Source organism: Caenorhabditis remanei, chromosome II (assembly GCF_010183535.1).
Source record: "Caenorhabditis remanei strain PX506 chromosome II, whole genome shotgun sequence".
NCBI lineage: Eukaryota > Metazoa > Nematoda > Chromadorea > Rhabditida > Rhabditidae > Caenorhabditis > Caenorhabditis remanei.
Window position 1 is genome coordinate 9,019,176 of NC_071329.1, and position 14,529 is coordinate 9,033,704.

General features: G+C 36.4%; 6 protein-coding genes across 6 annotated transcripts; 2 read left to right on the plus strand and 4 right to left on the minus strand.

Annotated features, from left to right (window-relative positions):
- Positions 1-78: 78 nt before the first annotated feature.
- Positions 79-3,169, plus strand: GCK72_005484 (uncharacterized protein; the record flags this gene model as incomplete). The annotated part of the gene is made up of 9 exons (XM_053725205.1): positions 79-147; positions 198-290; positions 458-600; positions 653-1,172; positions 1,221-1,948; positions 1,998-2,110; positions 2,388-2,623; positions 2,670-2,778; positions 3,003-3,169. 9 exons carry the CDS (start codon positions 79-81, stop codon positions 3,167-3,169), a joined length of 2,178 nt encoding a protein of 725 aa, XP_053589399.1.
- On the minus strand, positions 2,986-3,757 carry GCK72_005485 (uncharacterized protein; the record flags this gene model as incomplete). The annotated part of the gene is made up of 4 exons (XM_053725206.1): positions 2,986-3,296; positions 3,340-3,424; positions 3,473-3,598; positions 3,647-3,757. The coding sequence occupies 4 exons, from the start codon at positions 3,755-3,757 to the stop codon at positions 2,986-2,988; spliced, it is 633 nt and encodes a 210-aa protein (XP_053589400.1).
- A 638-nt stretch (positions 3,758-4,395) lies between these two features.
- On the minus strand, positions 4,396-8,071 carry GCK72_005486 (uncharacterized protein; the record flags this gene model as incomplete). Its single annotated transcript, XM_053725207.1, has 15 exons — positions 4,396-4,477; positions 4,526-4,642; positions 4,694-4,789; positions 4,995-5,059; positions 5,107-5,325; positions 5,376-5,456; positions 5,501-5,870; positions 5,917-6,142; positions 6,188-6,311; positions 6,355-6,597; positions 6,649-6,807; positions 6,856-7,016; positions 7,064-7,220; positions 7,536-7,724; positions 7,871-8,071. 15 exons carry the CDS (start codon positions 8,069-8,071, stop codon positions 4,396-4,398), a joined length of 2,490 nt encoding a protein of 829 aa, XP_053589401.1.
- A 2,167-nt stretch (positions 8,072-10,238) lies between these two features.
- GCK72_005487 (uncharacterized protein) lies at positions 10,239-10,931 on the plus strand (the record flags this gene model as incomplete). Its single annotated transcript, XM_003117189.2, has 4 exons — positions 10,239-10,323; positions 10,371-10,516; positions 10,651-10,746; positions 10,794-10,931. 4 exons carry the CDS (start codon positions 10,239-10,241, stop codon positions 10,929-10,931), a joined length of 465 nt encoding a protein of 154 aa, XP_003117237.2.
- Positions 10,932-11,147: 216 nt separating this feature from the next.
- On the minus strand, positions 11,148-12,715 carry GCK72_005488 (uncharacterized protein; the record flags this gene model as incomplete). Its single annotated transcript, XM_053725208.1, has 6 exons — positions 11,148-11,354; positions 11,547-11,639; positions 11,690-11,794; positions 11,841-12,128; positions 12,184-12,251; positions 12,658-12,715. The coding sequence occupies 6 exons, from the start codon at positions 12,713-12,715 to the stop codon at positions 11,148-11,150; spliced, it is 819 nt and encodes a 272-aa protein (XP_053589402.1).
- A 1,201-nt stretch (positions 12,716-13,916) lies between these two features.
- On the minus strand, positions 13,917-14,327 carry GCK72_005489 (uncharacterized protein; the record flags this gene model as incomplete). The annotated part of the gene is made up of 2 exons (XM_003116716.2): positions 13,917-14,150; positions 14,196-14,327. 2 exons carry the CDS (start codon positions 14,325-14,327, stop codon positions 13,917-13,919), a joined length of 366 nt encoding a protein of 121 aa, XP_003116764.1.
- Between the last annotated feature and the right edge of the window lie 202 nt (positions 14,328-14,529).

Consider the following 14,529-nt stretch of genomic DNA (forward strand, 5'->3'; position numbering starts at 1 on the left):
GACAACTGGCCTTGAGCCAAATGGCCGCGCGGAAATAGGAAGCAGCAGCAGCTCTCCTCGCTGTAGGAGAGAGGGAAAATGTCCTTATTTGGAAGCATTCTAAGCCTCCAGGATGCCATAAATCGATTGCCGCAATTTGAACATCAGGTGAGGCCAAACATGCAAAGAAGAAGCCACAAAAAGTATACTAATTTTAGATAAATAAATTAGAGAAGGATAAAAACCAAGCGTCATCAAGAGCCAGTTTCAGAAATAACTTTGTGAGACAGTGCCAGGATTTGCATAGACAGGTTTGCCTTCTTTAACAAATTAAGAGTATTTTGAAATGAATTTTTTTCTGATTACTCCTATTTCTCTTTTGAAAGTTGCAAATTTCACTCTTTTCGAGAAAAAAACGAATTAATTGAAAGAGGGAAACAAAAAACTGTAAAATTGAGAAGTCTTAATTTATTTCCAGCTCGACGACCATCGTAATCGAATCGAAAAAGTACGAAACGAAGGTGCTTACAAGAAAGAGAATACACTAGAACAAGTGGATAAATTGAAAGAACGATTGACTTTGATTTGCCCAGAAAAAGAACAAACATCCATTTCTTTGAGGTATTTTGAACATTTCTCAGTATTTGCCAATTTAGAATAATTTATTTTCCAGTGTTGACTCACAATCAGAAGAAGAAAAACCAAAACCACCGAAATTGGAATCAATTGACAGAAGAAAAAGCGTGATGTATGATGATTCCGAAGATGATTCAGATAATGATTCACAAATCATCGAAACAGATGTTCAACTCGAGGAACCGACTCCCGTTCCTGTTTCAACTTCAACTACAGTACCACCTCCTCAACCTAGACCGAGGCAACCAATAGCTATAACGGCTCCAGCAATGACTGAAAGAGAGAAAATTGACAATGAAATAGCGAGTCTTCAGAATCCAACTGGAGGAGATTCATCAGGAGTAATGGAACCAGTTGTTGTTCAGGGAAACGTATTTATGGCATTTGAAGATTGGGATCCAGAAGCAGAAGGAGATTTGAAATTGATTAAAGGGAAAAGATATCGAATCACTCAAACAAGAGCCGATGGATGGTGGACTGCGTTGGATGAGAATGGACAGAGAGGACTGGTTCCGAAGACTTATTTACAGCATGTCAAGGATAAACCGAAGACTATGGTACGATAAGGTTTTTCAAAATAATTTCTAATTTTTCCCATTTTCCAGCCATCCAAAGTATCCAGTCGACTCGGAGTTCGTGATTCAGTGATTGCCTTAACCACAACTACAACTCCGAAAAGAAGAGAAGACAAGAAATCAGTTCCTCAAAGTGAATGTCTTGGGAAGGCATTTGATGACGATGTTCATATCTCATTGGTTTGTCATATGGCTCCACGACTCTCCACATCTAATATCGGATTCCATGATCTCTTTTGGAGTCATGACAAGGATCAAGTATTCAAACGAACCATCCACATCTCAAAGATTATTCGTCTTGTAAGATTTGAGAAAATGCCTTTAATTGAGCACAAAGCATTGGTTCGACTGGCTCTAGTCGATATCACCAACCCAAAATCTACTCAAGTTGTGAGCAATGTCCATACTCTCGTGCCACGTGTCAAGTCTTCTACGTGGTTTTTCGAGAAAAAAGAGAGTAACACTAGAAGTTGCATTGAATTCTCTGACTTTGTGCTTCGTTCCAATTACAGTTCTCCCACTGTTGTCCTAGTCATCGAAGCTTCTCATATCGTGAAAACTCCAGTTGGATTCGAAGAAAAAAGTCTGGGTCATACATATCTTCGTCTTATAATTGATGATAAAGCGGTTCCAAGTCGAACGAATGTTTTGTATTTGGACGATGAAATTATGTCAAAAATGAAGATGCCAGAGGCATCGAAAAGAAGAGTTCTCGTTCAAGTGATGGATGTGCCAAAAGACAAAATATCATATGTTGAGTGAGTATTTCTCGATTCTATTGGCATTTCATATCATGAATCATTCCAGTTCATTGCCTGACGTCATCGTTTTCAACGCTCTCTATTTACCATTCTTCCATTTTTACCGTCGAAGAGCAGGAACCATTTTGATAAGAGACAATAAGAATCCATTGAGTGCTGGTAGGTCATGAAGTCAATTCAAAGTTGTGAGGAGAGGGGACGTAAGAATCAGAAAGATATTCAACTTTCTGTTGTTCTGTAACAAAACAACTATCTTAATCTTTGAAATTGTATCAATTGTTGGACGTTCTTAATTAGACCAATTTTCAACACTAAAGCTCTGGTTTGCAGTCATGACAGTATAGAAATAGGTTATTTTCAAAAAAAAGTTGTCACAGTTTCTCTCCTAACCCCCAAAAACAATCTTGAATTGGTATGTCACACTTAAATTTTTAAGAATTTGTATCGGATCCTCTTCTATCAGTATTCCCTTTCATCTGCGATCAACATGACATTATGGATGTAATGCTAAAACTTTGGAAAACAAAAAAGAAGATTCTTGCAAAGAAAAACGAAGCTGAACAGACTGCCGAATTCTTTCAAACCTTTATACACACTGCCTTCTTTATTCAAGGAATTCAAATGATTTCTTATGATGTCAAAGACGATACGATACTAGAGATCAGGCGGGAGGTTGAGTTATCTATCTAAATTTTTCATAGTAACTCAATTTTTTCAGACAATTCTCCCAATAATCGAATCACTAAACAAGGGACTTTTCAAGCAGTTCATTGCAAATCAAAAGTGTCGTCCTGTTAATATTCTTGATTATTCTTTGGATCTTTTAGGTTCACATTCTATTGATTGATTAAATTGTTTCAGAACATAAAACTGTTGATACGAAATATTTTATTCACACAATAAATCCAAGTTGACGATTTCTCAAAATCACACCCTCATCAGGTATTCCCTTTGAAAAACCTCCAGAAAAAAAAACGATCATAATATTTTGTGAATTTTCGAGGAGGGTGCGGTTTTTGGAAATCTACGAGTACCTAGATTGACGTATCAGATGGAGATGGAGAGGCAGCGCTTGAAGTCCCTTCCGCTCCAGTGCTTCCAGCAGGGAGTGTGGATCCAGTGAATGAAACCGTGCTGATTGGTGCATCAGTACTGCCTCCTGATACGGTACTTACGTCATCGGTTGATGGGTTTCCAGTTGTTGAAGGAGCGATTTGAGTGGTGGATGGAACAACTGGAGGAGTGAAACAGGTATAACTGGATGCATTGTTTTGTTTGAAACAGTCAATTGAGTTGTAAAGAAGGGTAGCAGTGGTGTTGGCGTTGTTGGAAGAAGCGAGAAGATCTGAAAATTATGTTTGTATTAAAAACGCAGTGTTTCAGTTTACCTGATGTATTCTGTGCAGCAACATTGACACTGCCATTCAGAAGCTGAGCTTGAGCAAATACCGGAGCATAGCTGTCATCAAATTTCTGAAAACCATATCATTGAACAAAAACTCAGTTATTTTTAGTTCGTACAGAAGTGAAATTGGCTGATCCAGAGTCACTAAAACTGGTGATTGTACTGTTTAAGGCAGTGATACTCGAGGCAATTGTCTGCACTTCGGCACTCAATGTTTTTTCGTCAATAAACTGAGCAACTTCCTGAAGATAAAAATGATTTGAAGAAATGTATTTACCACCCGAATTTACCTTTGGAACGACGAGTTGGAAAGTACATTTTCCATTTTGACATCCGTAGTTGAAGGATGAATCGAATCCGATTACAACGGCTGGAACAAACAAGAGAAACAGTAACTGCATCTGAAAAATAACCGTATTTCGGAAAAGTAAAAGTAGAAGAAGAGAGAGAGAAGAAGCATGCAGTATTAGCACGGTAGTGGCTGAAAATGGAAGGGGCGTTGGTTGGTGGCGCCGATTAAGATAATAAATCATTCAATTTGAAACTGATAACATGAGTGGAAGGAGAAGGAAAAATGAGAGAGAAGTGAGCTACTTACGACATTGAATGCTTTCATTTGGTGGAATCTGGGAGAGGCAAAGGTATTCTGGAATGTGGAAGAATTTGCAGTTTTGAAAAAACAGTTTTTTGTGGATTCTTTTTTTTTTAAAAACCATTCCCTTAGCAATTAGAAAATCAATCAGATCAACTTAGTGAACACGTCAGAATCCTTAGTGATACTATTTCAGACAGTTAGAACATTCTACAGTTAGAACTAGAACTGATCGAAACTATATGTTTAATTCTAAATGTCTTCTTTTAGAGTCTGTTCATAACTTAGCAGATAACTTTGCAATCGTTCCATGATTACTTGATTAGAAATCATTGAAATGAGATCTCTTCTAATGTATTGAAGAAGTGGGAGAATGTCAAAACATAAAGCAACAAAAAATGGAATGTACAGAAGTCGAATAAAAACAAAAAATATAAAAATAAATTATCACATTCTCCGAAGTCCTCGTTGCGTACTTGAGTTGTTACTCTGATTGTCGAACAAATCGACGTCATTGAATCGAGTGTTTCTGGAAAATAATTAAAAAGTTCCGGTGAAACAATTCACAAATTCTCACCTTGTTCCATAATTTTGCGTATCAAAATAACTCGGTGACATATTGGGATGTCTCTCGTCTGGAAGTACTTGTACACGTTGCATCTGTGCAGCTGTTTGCTCGTAGTCGTATTCGGTCCTTGAAACATAAGAATATTCTTCTGTTTCTCTAGTTTTTTCTCAGACTTACGGTTGAACTACATCCATATCATAAGGTCTGACTCTTGGGAGACGTCTTCCGGTATTCGAAGTGGAACTTATCACTGGTTTGGTGAAAATATCATACCTGGAGAGGGAATAAAAATGGTTTTTGATCATTGAAATGAAGGAAGAGTAAACGAAGGAAACAAAAGGAAAAAGAAACAAAACAATTTATTCATACAAAAGGGAAGCTGATTTAGGGTGCATCTACACTTTCAGAAGATGAAGAATTTCTGGAATTGACAAGGACAACAACATAGGAATGGGGGTTTCGATGATGAAGAACTTACTCATCAGAAGTTTGAATTTTGTTGTGTTCTCCAAGTTTTCTGGTGCCATTGGAATGTTGACCATACTGGAAGAAACATTGAATGACTCAAGAAATCTTTCTTTCCAACTTACAATATAGTCTGCCCCACTTCCTTTCTCACTGTTTGTCTTCAACCAACGATAAGTTAAAAGCAAGAGAATTGACAAGAAGAACAAAAAGATTCCAGCCAATCCGATTCCAGCCCACATTCCTTGAATTGGTTTTCCAAATTGTTCACACATTACGAATCCTCCGTTATTGTAGATGTCGACAAGTGGACGACACTTGAATACGTTTTTTTCCAAATTTTCCTGAAATTCATTTAAAATTAATGTTAAAATTAAATTTCAGAATAAGTTACCATCAACATGCTAATTGATTGATTAATTGACAAGTCTCCTTGTTGGAAGTAGTTATCGTTTTGTTGGGTCGCAATTAAAGTCTGAATTCTAATAAATAATTGAAAAATAATTGAAATAATCTTACCGTATTTGGAGAATTCGTGCTCAAATTTTGAAGATTTCCATAGAATTGAGCCGACAATGTGTTCGAGAACATAAGATTGTCAACATATGTCTTATACTTAGCACTTGCATCATTATCTCCACAAGAATCCAGTACAGCTGCTTTCGCATTTTGGGTGTTCGTATCGAGTTCATTTATTAATTTCGGTACCTGCCACGCTGGATTAAGTGTGAAAGAAACGTTCGGTTGCTGCATGATCTGTTTATCAGCTGCTATCCGATACGTGTCAAGATTGAGTTGTTGTGAAATCGAGTTGGCAGAGATTACGATTTGTCCATCAATTGCAGTGTAGAGAGTCATGGAGTGGTCGTTGCATGAATGGAGAACATCTCTGTAATGATTCACTTGATTAAATGAAAATAGGAGAACTAACTGACCCGATATTGATAACATCTGGAGATCCATTTGGTTGAACTGGAGCAATTGTCTGATTCATAAGATGGAATAGTTGATAGTTTGGATCCTCGAATATAGGAACACACATAGCTGAAGTGAACCATCCCAAAACAAAAGCAAGACTAGAGAAGAGAAGAAGAATGATGGAAATGATGATTGTTGAATAGAAAGCACTGAGGACGGCTACTGATAGTTTCATTGCCATTCCTAGGATAAGAAAATCGTATTTGATTCAACAACCATTCAACATACCATCTGGCTCCCTCAGGGACATAATCACTACAACAAATGCCAAAATGCAGAAACAACATCCAATACATGCTGGAATAGTCACAGCCAAACGAATTCCAATCTTTACAGCAGTGTAGGCACTCGACTGAAAGAAGAAATCAAGAATTACTTTCACGAGGAGAACTTACTGTAACTAAATCCCGATGAGCAGACTTCAATGAATTGATAACACTATTGATATCTTGTTGAACATTTGTAAGCATTTCAGTAATTGAACTCATTGATTGATTTATCTGATCTTGTGTTCCATTGATAGCTCCAGATGCTTGATTGGCTTGTAATTGGACTTCAGTTTGAATTGCAGAGATTTGTTCAAGTAATTTGGTAAGATCATCAGACTTTGTGACTTCTTGAGAAGCTGCTGTTAATCCCTGAGATTAAGATAATGGTTAGAAAACTCTGATGTTTTAAAAGATATTTACAGTAAGAGTAGTGACGACTGGAGTGAATTGACCGTTCAATGTTTCCATATTCTTATTGCACGTCTCATCATTCGATTTCACATTTTGTAGACTTGTCTTCAATTCGTTCGCAGCGTTTGTTGTAGCAGTGTTCGCGTTTGCGAAAGCTGTCTGATTGAACTGTAAAATTATTTGTAGTTTTAGATTTGAATTCTGAAAGGAACTGACGTTGTTAACTTCAGTAATTCCGACTTGATCCTTCGTTCCATCGACTACATTCGAAGAATAATTTTGGATCAGAGAGTTCATATTTGTGAATGTTTGAGAAGTTGTAGCAGTGACTTCACAAGTGATTTGGTCAGTTCCATTTTGAATTACATTATTTAAATCTGAAGAGTTTTGAAACTTGAAAATTATAGACAGAAACATTTCGAACCTCCAGATATTTGATTTGTATAAACCATTCCATTATCCACCGAATCAATGAGATTCGTTTCAGCAACATTGAATAAAACCAATCCGGTGAGGATGAATGAGAAAGCGGAGAAGAGAAGCACTGCATAAACATATCCTGTGATTTCGGAACGAGTTGACTGAAAATTAAAATTTCAGCTTTTTAAAAAATGTTGTTTTTGACGATGTGCTTGACATTTAACCTCATTCTTCTCCCTATCAGCTACATTGTATTCAAATTTCTGGAAATATTACATCTTACTGCAGATACTAATAGTATTAGAATTTTTTAAACTTTTCCTGAAAAAAACGATGAAATATGTGCTTATCATACTAATACTCGCTTTGACTAACTGCCACACTACAACTGATTTTAATTCAGAATTATCTCCGTGGCTCTCCACTTATCATTCTTCCTAATATGACGATTTATAAAAATAACAACTCGAAATTACCGTTTCTTTTGGAACACATGAGTAGCAACACTGCCAGATACACGTGGCAATTCCGAGAACGAGGGCAGCCAATACAAAAACGAATCCAACACTCCAAAAGATAATTGCTCCGATCTGATTGACAACCATATCAGTGATGACCTGATCATATGTAACTGCTCCACTTCCGAATATCAAGTTATTCAAATCCTGAAAATTATTACAAACTTCAGTCCCAACTTTAATGATTCCATTAATTTGTTCATTGTCCGGAACTTCTTATCAGTTAATTTTGAAATGTCGTTCGTTAGGAAAAGATAACAAAATGAAACAAAGATGAAAGTTTTCTCACTTACATTATAGGTTTTCGAGTTGGGAGTATTCTGCAATCCGTCTGAAATGCCTTTTGCGATATTATAAAATCCACTGATTCCACCGAATGATGGCTTCATTGACTTGATTTCTGGAGATTCTAAGCCGCATTGTTGTGGTTGCTGTTGGGCAGAAGTTGTGGCAAAAATGGAAACAATCAAGAAGAATAATGGACGGATTATCATTTTGAATCAACCACCCGAGATCTTTCTGAAAATAATTTATTAGGATGTGAAAAAAAAATTGGAAACATTTGGGATAACGAGAAATAGTGAAACAGAGCTTTTAATGAAGAAATTGGGATATTATATGAAATTGAGCTTAATGTTATGAAAAGGAAGGAAAATGTAAGTTACTGTACTGAATGATTCAGAATTGAACTTTAAGAACAATTATTTAAAACTAGCTGGAAATAATCAACCGGAATAATCTTGTTTCTGACTTTCTGAATAATAAATACTCTGAAATAGCAATGACTTAAAGTATGAAAGTAACCAACAGCTTGACTAAGAAGGAGGTGACTGACAGTGTTTGCTGACAAAAGAATCAAGGCGTGTCAATAAATGATTGCTCTCTGAAAATGTGGAGAATGGGCGAAAAGGTATGGGTGGGGTAAAGAAAAGAGAGAATGATAATAAAGTTTGGTATGTACGAGAGAAGTTGTTAAGTCCAGACAGGAACAACAACCGACAGTTCGTTAGCAGAATTCTTCTGCTCCATTTCGAAATGATAACATACTTTAGGGTGGAGTACATAACAAGGTACTTCTCGTTCTGGCTTCATGATAAGAGCCCGTGGGAGGAGGAGAGGTGATTCTTTAATAGCTCTGATTCATCGGTTGACGGAAGGAAAGCAAAAAGAAGGAGGGGAACGGTTACAGCATCTTTTTTATAGAACGAGATGGAAAAGGTGTTTTGATTCAAAAAAAAGAAGAGAATATTCAATAGTGACGACATGGATCGAAATGAAAACATACGTGTACAATATTTCGAAAGAGAAGATGATATTGCACAGCTTGAAATAATGATTTCAGAGTAATGAAAAGTGATATTTTCTGGAAGAAAGGGCATGGAGTTGGAAAAATCTGAACGATGACATTGAAGGATAGGTTTCAGAATTCTCGTCCATGTTCCGTTTTATAGACGAACGACAACCTTTCCCTGCTTTAATCTGTTAAAAACAATGCAAATTACTGTCTAGATCTATGATTATCGTTATCTTGTAATAGTAGTCTTTTTGTCTTTTTGGGTTCTCACATCCTGTTCCCACTGCCTGAAGAAGTTTGTTTATTTTTCAGCAAAACTTCGTCAACACTGACTACATGTGAGGTAAGTAGAGGTCGCATTCGATAGATGCATCCATGAATTCCAATGATTTCAGAGTTCCTATCATGAGCAAAGGGAAGGAGTGTTTTCTGGCATGACACATTTCTGAAATAGTTTGATAATGAAATCATTTGGTACATGTTTTTAAACTTGTAAAATTATATTTGTAAGTTTGTTCGTTCGATATATTCTTAGTTACAGTACTCGCTGATAAAACAAATTCAAAAAAACTCGAAACTGAACTCTAAACTTTGATAATTATTGTTCCTTCAGATCAGGAATTTGAATTTGAAAAATTGTCTGGAAAAAACTGTCCATCCACAAAATTGAGAAATCTGAAAACTGGGGATTAGTAATAATTTTCGATTATTTCGTTTTTGTTAAACCTTTCTTTGTACATAATTGTAAGCTTTTACGATTTTTCATGTTCAATGTCACTTCACAATCACACAATTTCGTGATCTCAAAGTGATCAAAACTTCCAGACTATCATCTGAAATCCAACATGTTACTCTGAAGAAATGTTGCCTGTGTACTTCAGGAGAGACATCAATCCATCATTTCATTCTCTCTTTTTTCTCTTTTCTCCTGCTATCATAACGAGGAAAAAGCAGGAAGAGTGAGAAGAAGAAGAGAGAAGAAAATCGCGTTTTTGAAACAAAAGACCTTAGTTTCGAATCTCGACTTTCGCTTATCGTAAGGGAAAAGCGTCTTGTTTGACACAAAGGTAGAAAACAAGATTAGTGGACATCGGACGGGAGCGCAGAATCGCAAATCACCGGTGTGCCCTCCTAGACGCGGAAAGATATACAACAAAAAGAGATGAGAGAAAGAATGCCTTTTCTTATCATCATTATCACTCCGCCCCTTCCTTTTCTCAACTATCCGAATTATCTGCCGGTCATTTCAATTAGCGATGGCTACCTAGCTGCTTAATCATTGTTTCTTGAAGCTTTCCCAATGTCTGATTCTTCTTTTTTCTTTTGAATTTCCATCTTTCAATTAAATTTTTCAGACAAATACAGTCATGATCTCGGCCGTAGTTCTCTTCCTTTCTGCTGTAAGTGTCTCGAATGCTTGTGTTCCAACAACAACGACAACCACCACAGAACGTAAGTGTTTGATATTTGAAGCTTCAATTATCATCTGTTGAATTCAGCATGTTGCACGATGCTTTCCCAGAACATTCTCCCCCGAAGAGCCCCATCATCTTCCACTCAACAACAGTGTTCTGTACTTCAAAGAGTCTCTTCCACGTGTCCAATTGATGGAATTGTAGTTTGTGATGCAGCTCAAGAGACCAATGTGAGTTACTATGTTTGAAAAAGTTTGAAAGAAAAAGTTAAATGAGTAAAAATAATACAAATTCGTGTCTGTTTGATATATATTTTCTTCTGGTGTTACTATCAAATTCCCTCATCTACTCGATTCATTTTCAGCCAACAGGGATTCTGATTGAGTTCTTCAACAATGCAGGAACTGTCGTCCGTACCCAAAGAATAAGTGGAAGTCCAGCCACTTCTCTCACTGTTAAGGTGACATATCCGATATTCTCAACAACATATTCATTTTCTTATTTCAGGTCGTTTGCACAAATGGAGTATGGAGAGTTGCGACAACTTCTGGAGGGACCACATTTGCTGATATCGGTTCAGTATCTTGCTCACAATCTGGATCTGTAGGAACTGATAGAGGATATGTTATTGGAACAGCGGTGTAGAATCTCACTTTGTTTTTTTTGTTAATAAGTGGAGCCTTCAACTAATAATTGTTATAATTAATGACATAATAAAATGACTCTCATTGAACTAATGAATATTTTCTTTTTTATTTCTGTTTTGGAAGCATTTCATTTTTATTATCATTTTCAAAAACATCGATTAATAGACGGATAGGAAAAGAAAAAATACACAGTTCAGAGATAACAAAAACCTGATTAAGAAGTCTCGTTAGTGGATGGAGCGGCGGCAAAGATCCGAGAAATCTTCCTTGCTGCGAAGAATTTATGACGGAATGTACTTGAGAGACAAATCAGAAGCCACGGATTGGAGAGAGCAAATGCGTCGGCTGATATCGTGAGGAAGAGAAGAACAACCTTATGAGCTTCTGCTGTTACATCGAAGACGTGGAGAGCCAGAAGAGACTGAAAATAAGCATTAATTGAACTTGAGAAAACCAACAAGAGCATGTGCAAATGCACGTGAAAGATGGAATTTGGACGAACTTTGTGTAAGAGCTACCAGGATGATGTAATAAATTAAGTGAATTTCTCAGAATGTCTCAGAATAGAAATTTGAAAAGGGACAAAGAAGAAAATGATTCATTTTAGATTTACCTGAAAACATGTCATCGCGACGACTATAACTGTTGACAGGCATGCATATATCAGAAGATTTGTCTGAACTGTTGAAGCCAGTTTTGGTTGAGTCTCAAAACACTGAAATTGAGTTTAATAGAATATTCGAGACCATCACTCACCTGCATTCTTTTCTGTTTTCTGTGAACACAACATGCCAAAAGATTGCAAAGAAGACTTGCGAAACAGAAAAACGAATAGATTAAGCATGTGACTTTTGAGTTTTTCTGAAATTCAATAATATGTAAGTGATATTCACGGAATTATGAGTACCTCTTGATCTCCTCTATTAACTAAATACGGAATAAAACTTCCATTCACATTCATAAATGCAGCCGGTTGTGTTGCTCTGCTCGCAGTTGGAACAATAGAAATAAGCATTCCGAGTGAGAACAAAAGTAAAGTTATCTTCTTTGTCCAGAATTTATTGTGTTGGATTGGATACACAATAGCTGATAATCGGTTTACAGAGAGCAATAGTTGAGCACACATTTCGACAAGAACAGAGTATTGGGATATCATAAAACCAACTTTTGCGAGGTATGGAATATGAGTTATTTCCTGAAAATAGGATATTAGAATCTAGAGGAAATGAATAACAGAGAAAAGATAATACCTCCCATCCAGCAAGCGGACATCGGAATGCGAAAAGTGATACCAGAACTTGAAGGAAATCGGCCGGTGCTAAAAAATAGAAGGTTTGTAATATGTTGTATTGAACAATTTGAACTTCTATGAACCTTTTCAATGTTTTTCTTTTTTACTTTCAAAATACGACTTGATGAGAACTGATTTATAACTCGCGAGTCGCAACCAGTGCCACTTAATTGCGAATTATGAACGGGTTTACTTCTTATTCACCATAGTTTTCTTAAATTATTCATTTTTAACACACGATTTTCTCAAAAACTCCTTTATGCAAGCTAAATTCATTTCATTGATACTGTAACTCTAGGACAACTCCCTAGCCTTGATGTTTCTGTTTGTTGTTTTTGTTTTGAAACCCAAGTTTTTCCTTGGAACCACCAGCAAAAAACAATGACGTTATTCTTGGAAAACTAACAATTCTCAATCAGAAATACATTCATACCTCTGAGAAGAAATAATCTATGAAATGCAGTTTTGAATTCCAGATCTCCAGACCACATTATATAGAGAAAAATGAGTGAATAAAGTATCAAACTGAAGGCAATATAGAACGATTGAATGCCAATAATCAGTGGGTAATTCATCTGAAATCATTGAAAAAATAGAGAAATTAAAGAGGAAAAGAAGAGAGTGGACGAGACCGGAAATGACTGTAATCGTGTTTGAAAATTCAAAAAAAGAAGATTCGTCGGAGTCAGATTTCAGGAGGCTACAACGAATGTGTTGTTTCGATGAGCACGTACATATCCACACTTTCACCACAACCGTAAATAAAAGATCCAAGTTTTCAATTAAGCTCGTTTAGAAATGTGTAGGATGAGGGGGTCATATGAAGAATGCAACGCATCAGAAGACGTTTATTTGATTCTACCGAAATAAACGGGATTGAAGAATCAGAAGAAGAAGAAGGAGAAAGAAGGAGAAGAGCATCTGTTAGTGAAACTTCAATTCCAAAAATTTGAACAAAGAGATGAAAGGATCGGTTTCAACGAGCACAGAATCAAGAAAAACGGAGAGGGCGTCTCGAATTTCTAGACGTGATTTCTTGAAATCAGAGAAATTAGGATAAACAAAATGAGAATGGAATCGGGTGATGGTCAATTTTGTGTAGGGGGATATCTGAATGTCCGAATGTCTATTTGATGTACTTCTCGAATAAAAAAGTTTCATAACTTCTTGATTTTAAGTAATATTCTGATCTCGAATTCTTTTCTTGAACTTTTCCATTAAACCCATCTTTTTTATTCTATTTCTAGACAACTATACGATTTCACATGAGTAAAGGTATCTAGCGAACCTCCCACTTCACACGGCTCAATGATTTTTAGAGTTTTGATAAGATATATACTTTTTTCTTTACTTTTTAGAAGGTTAAAGTTACAAAAAGTCAGTGCAACTGGAAATTGAAAAAAAACACGAAAAAAGAATGGATTCGTGTGGTTTGAAACAGCAAAAGTGAGGAGTGGTTTCAATTAGATGGGCTCCTGCGTTTGTTTCGCACAATTGCGTGTTGTTGGCCCATGAGTTTCTGCAACAAAAGCTCAAACTAGAGTGTCAAAAAAAGTTTTCTAGGTTTTGGTTTTTTTCTAATTCAGACAGGGAGAAAGTGGAAAACTGATATTAGATACTTTATTAATAGATAAAAGCTTTTCGGAATATACGATAACAGAAGAAAAAGAGATCGGTTTCTTTGTAATGGAATTATAAAATTGGTTTCACTTCGTCGAACTGCTTTCTGGCCTTCTTCAACTCCTCCGACATTGAAAGAAGATCCTTGACACGGGAGAACTTCTTCTGATCACGACGGATCAGATAGTGAATATCCTCGAGTGCCATTCTGTCTGGCTTTCCGACTTTCATTGCAAGTTGGCACAACTCCTTGATGTAGTTCAGAACTATCGCCTCCAACACGTCGAGGGTTTTGTCGTACGGCTCCTAGAAAAAAAACTTGTTAAATGTGTTTATGAATCTTCAGTATACCTTATCGTCGCCGAATCCATAAACCATTGTGCGGAGATCTCTTCTCAACGCGTGCTTCTTGTCTTCTGGATTCACAGTTTTCTCCTTGTCGTCTTCAACATCAGAAGCGAACAGATCCTCATCATCATCCATGTTTTAATTCTGAAACCAACTTACGGGTTGAAAACTGAGAAGAAAACTTTGAAGATAGTTGGAACTTGGAAACGACAATTATACATTTGAGATCAACTTCAAACCGATATGAATAATTTATACGTAAATCACTGAAATAGAACTAGTACATAAAGAATATCCGGAAGGGAAAAATTGAAAAAGGCACATGAAATACGGGGAA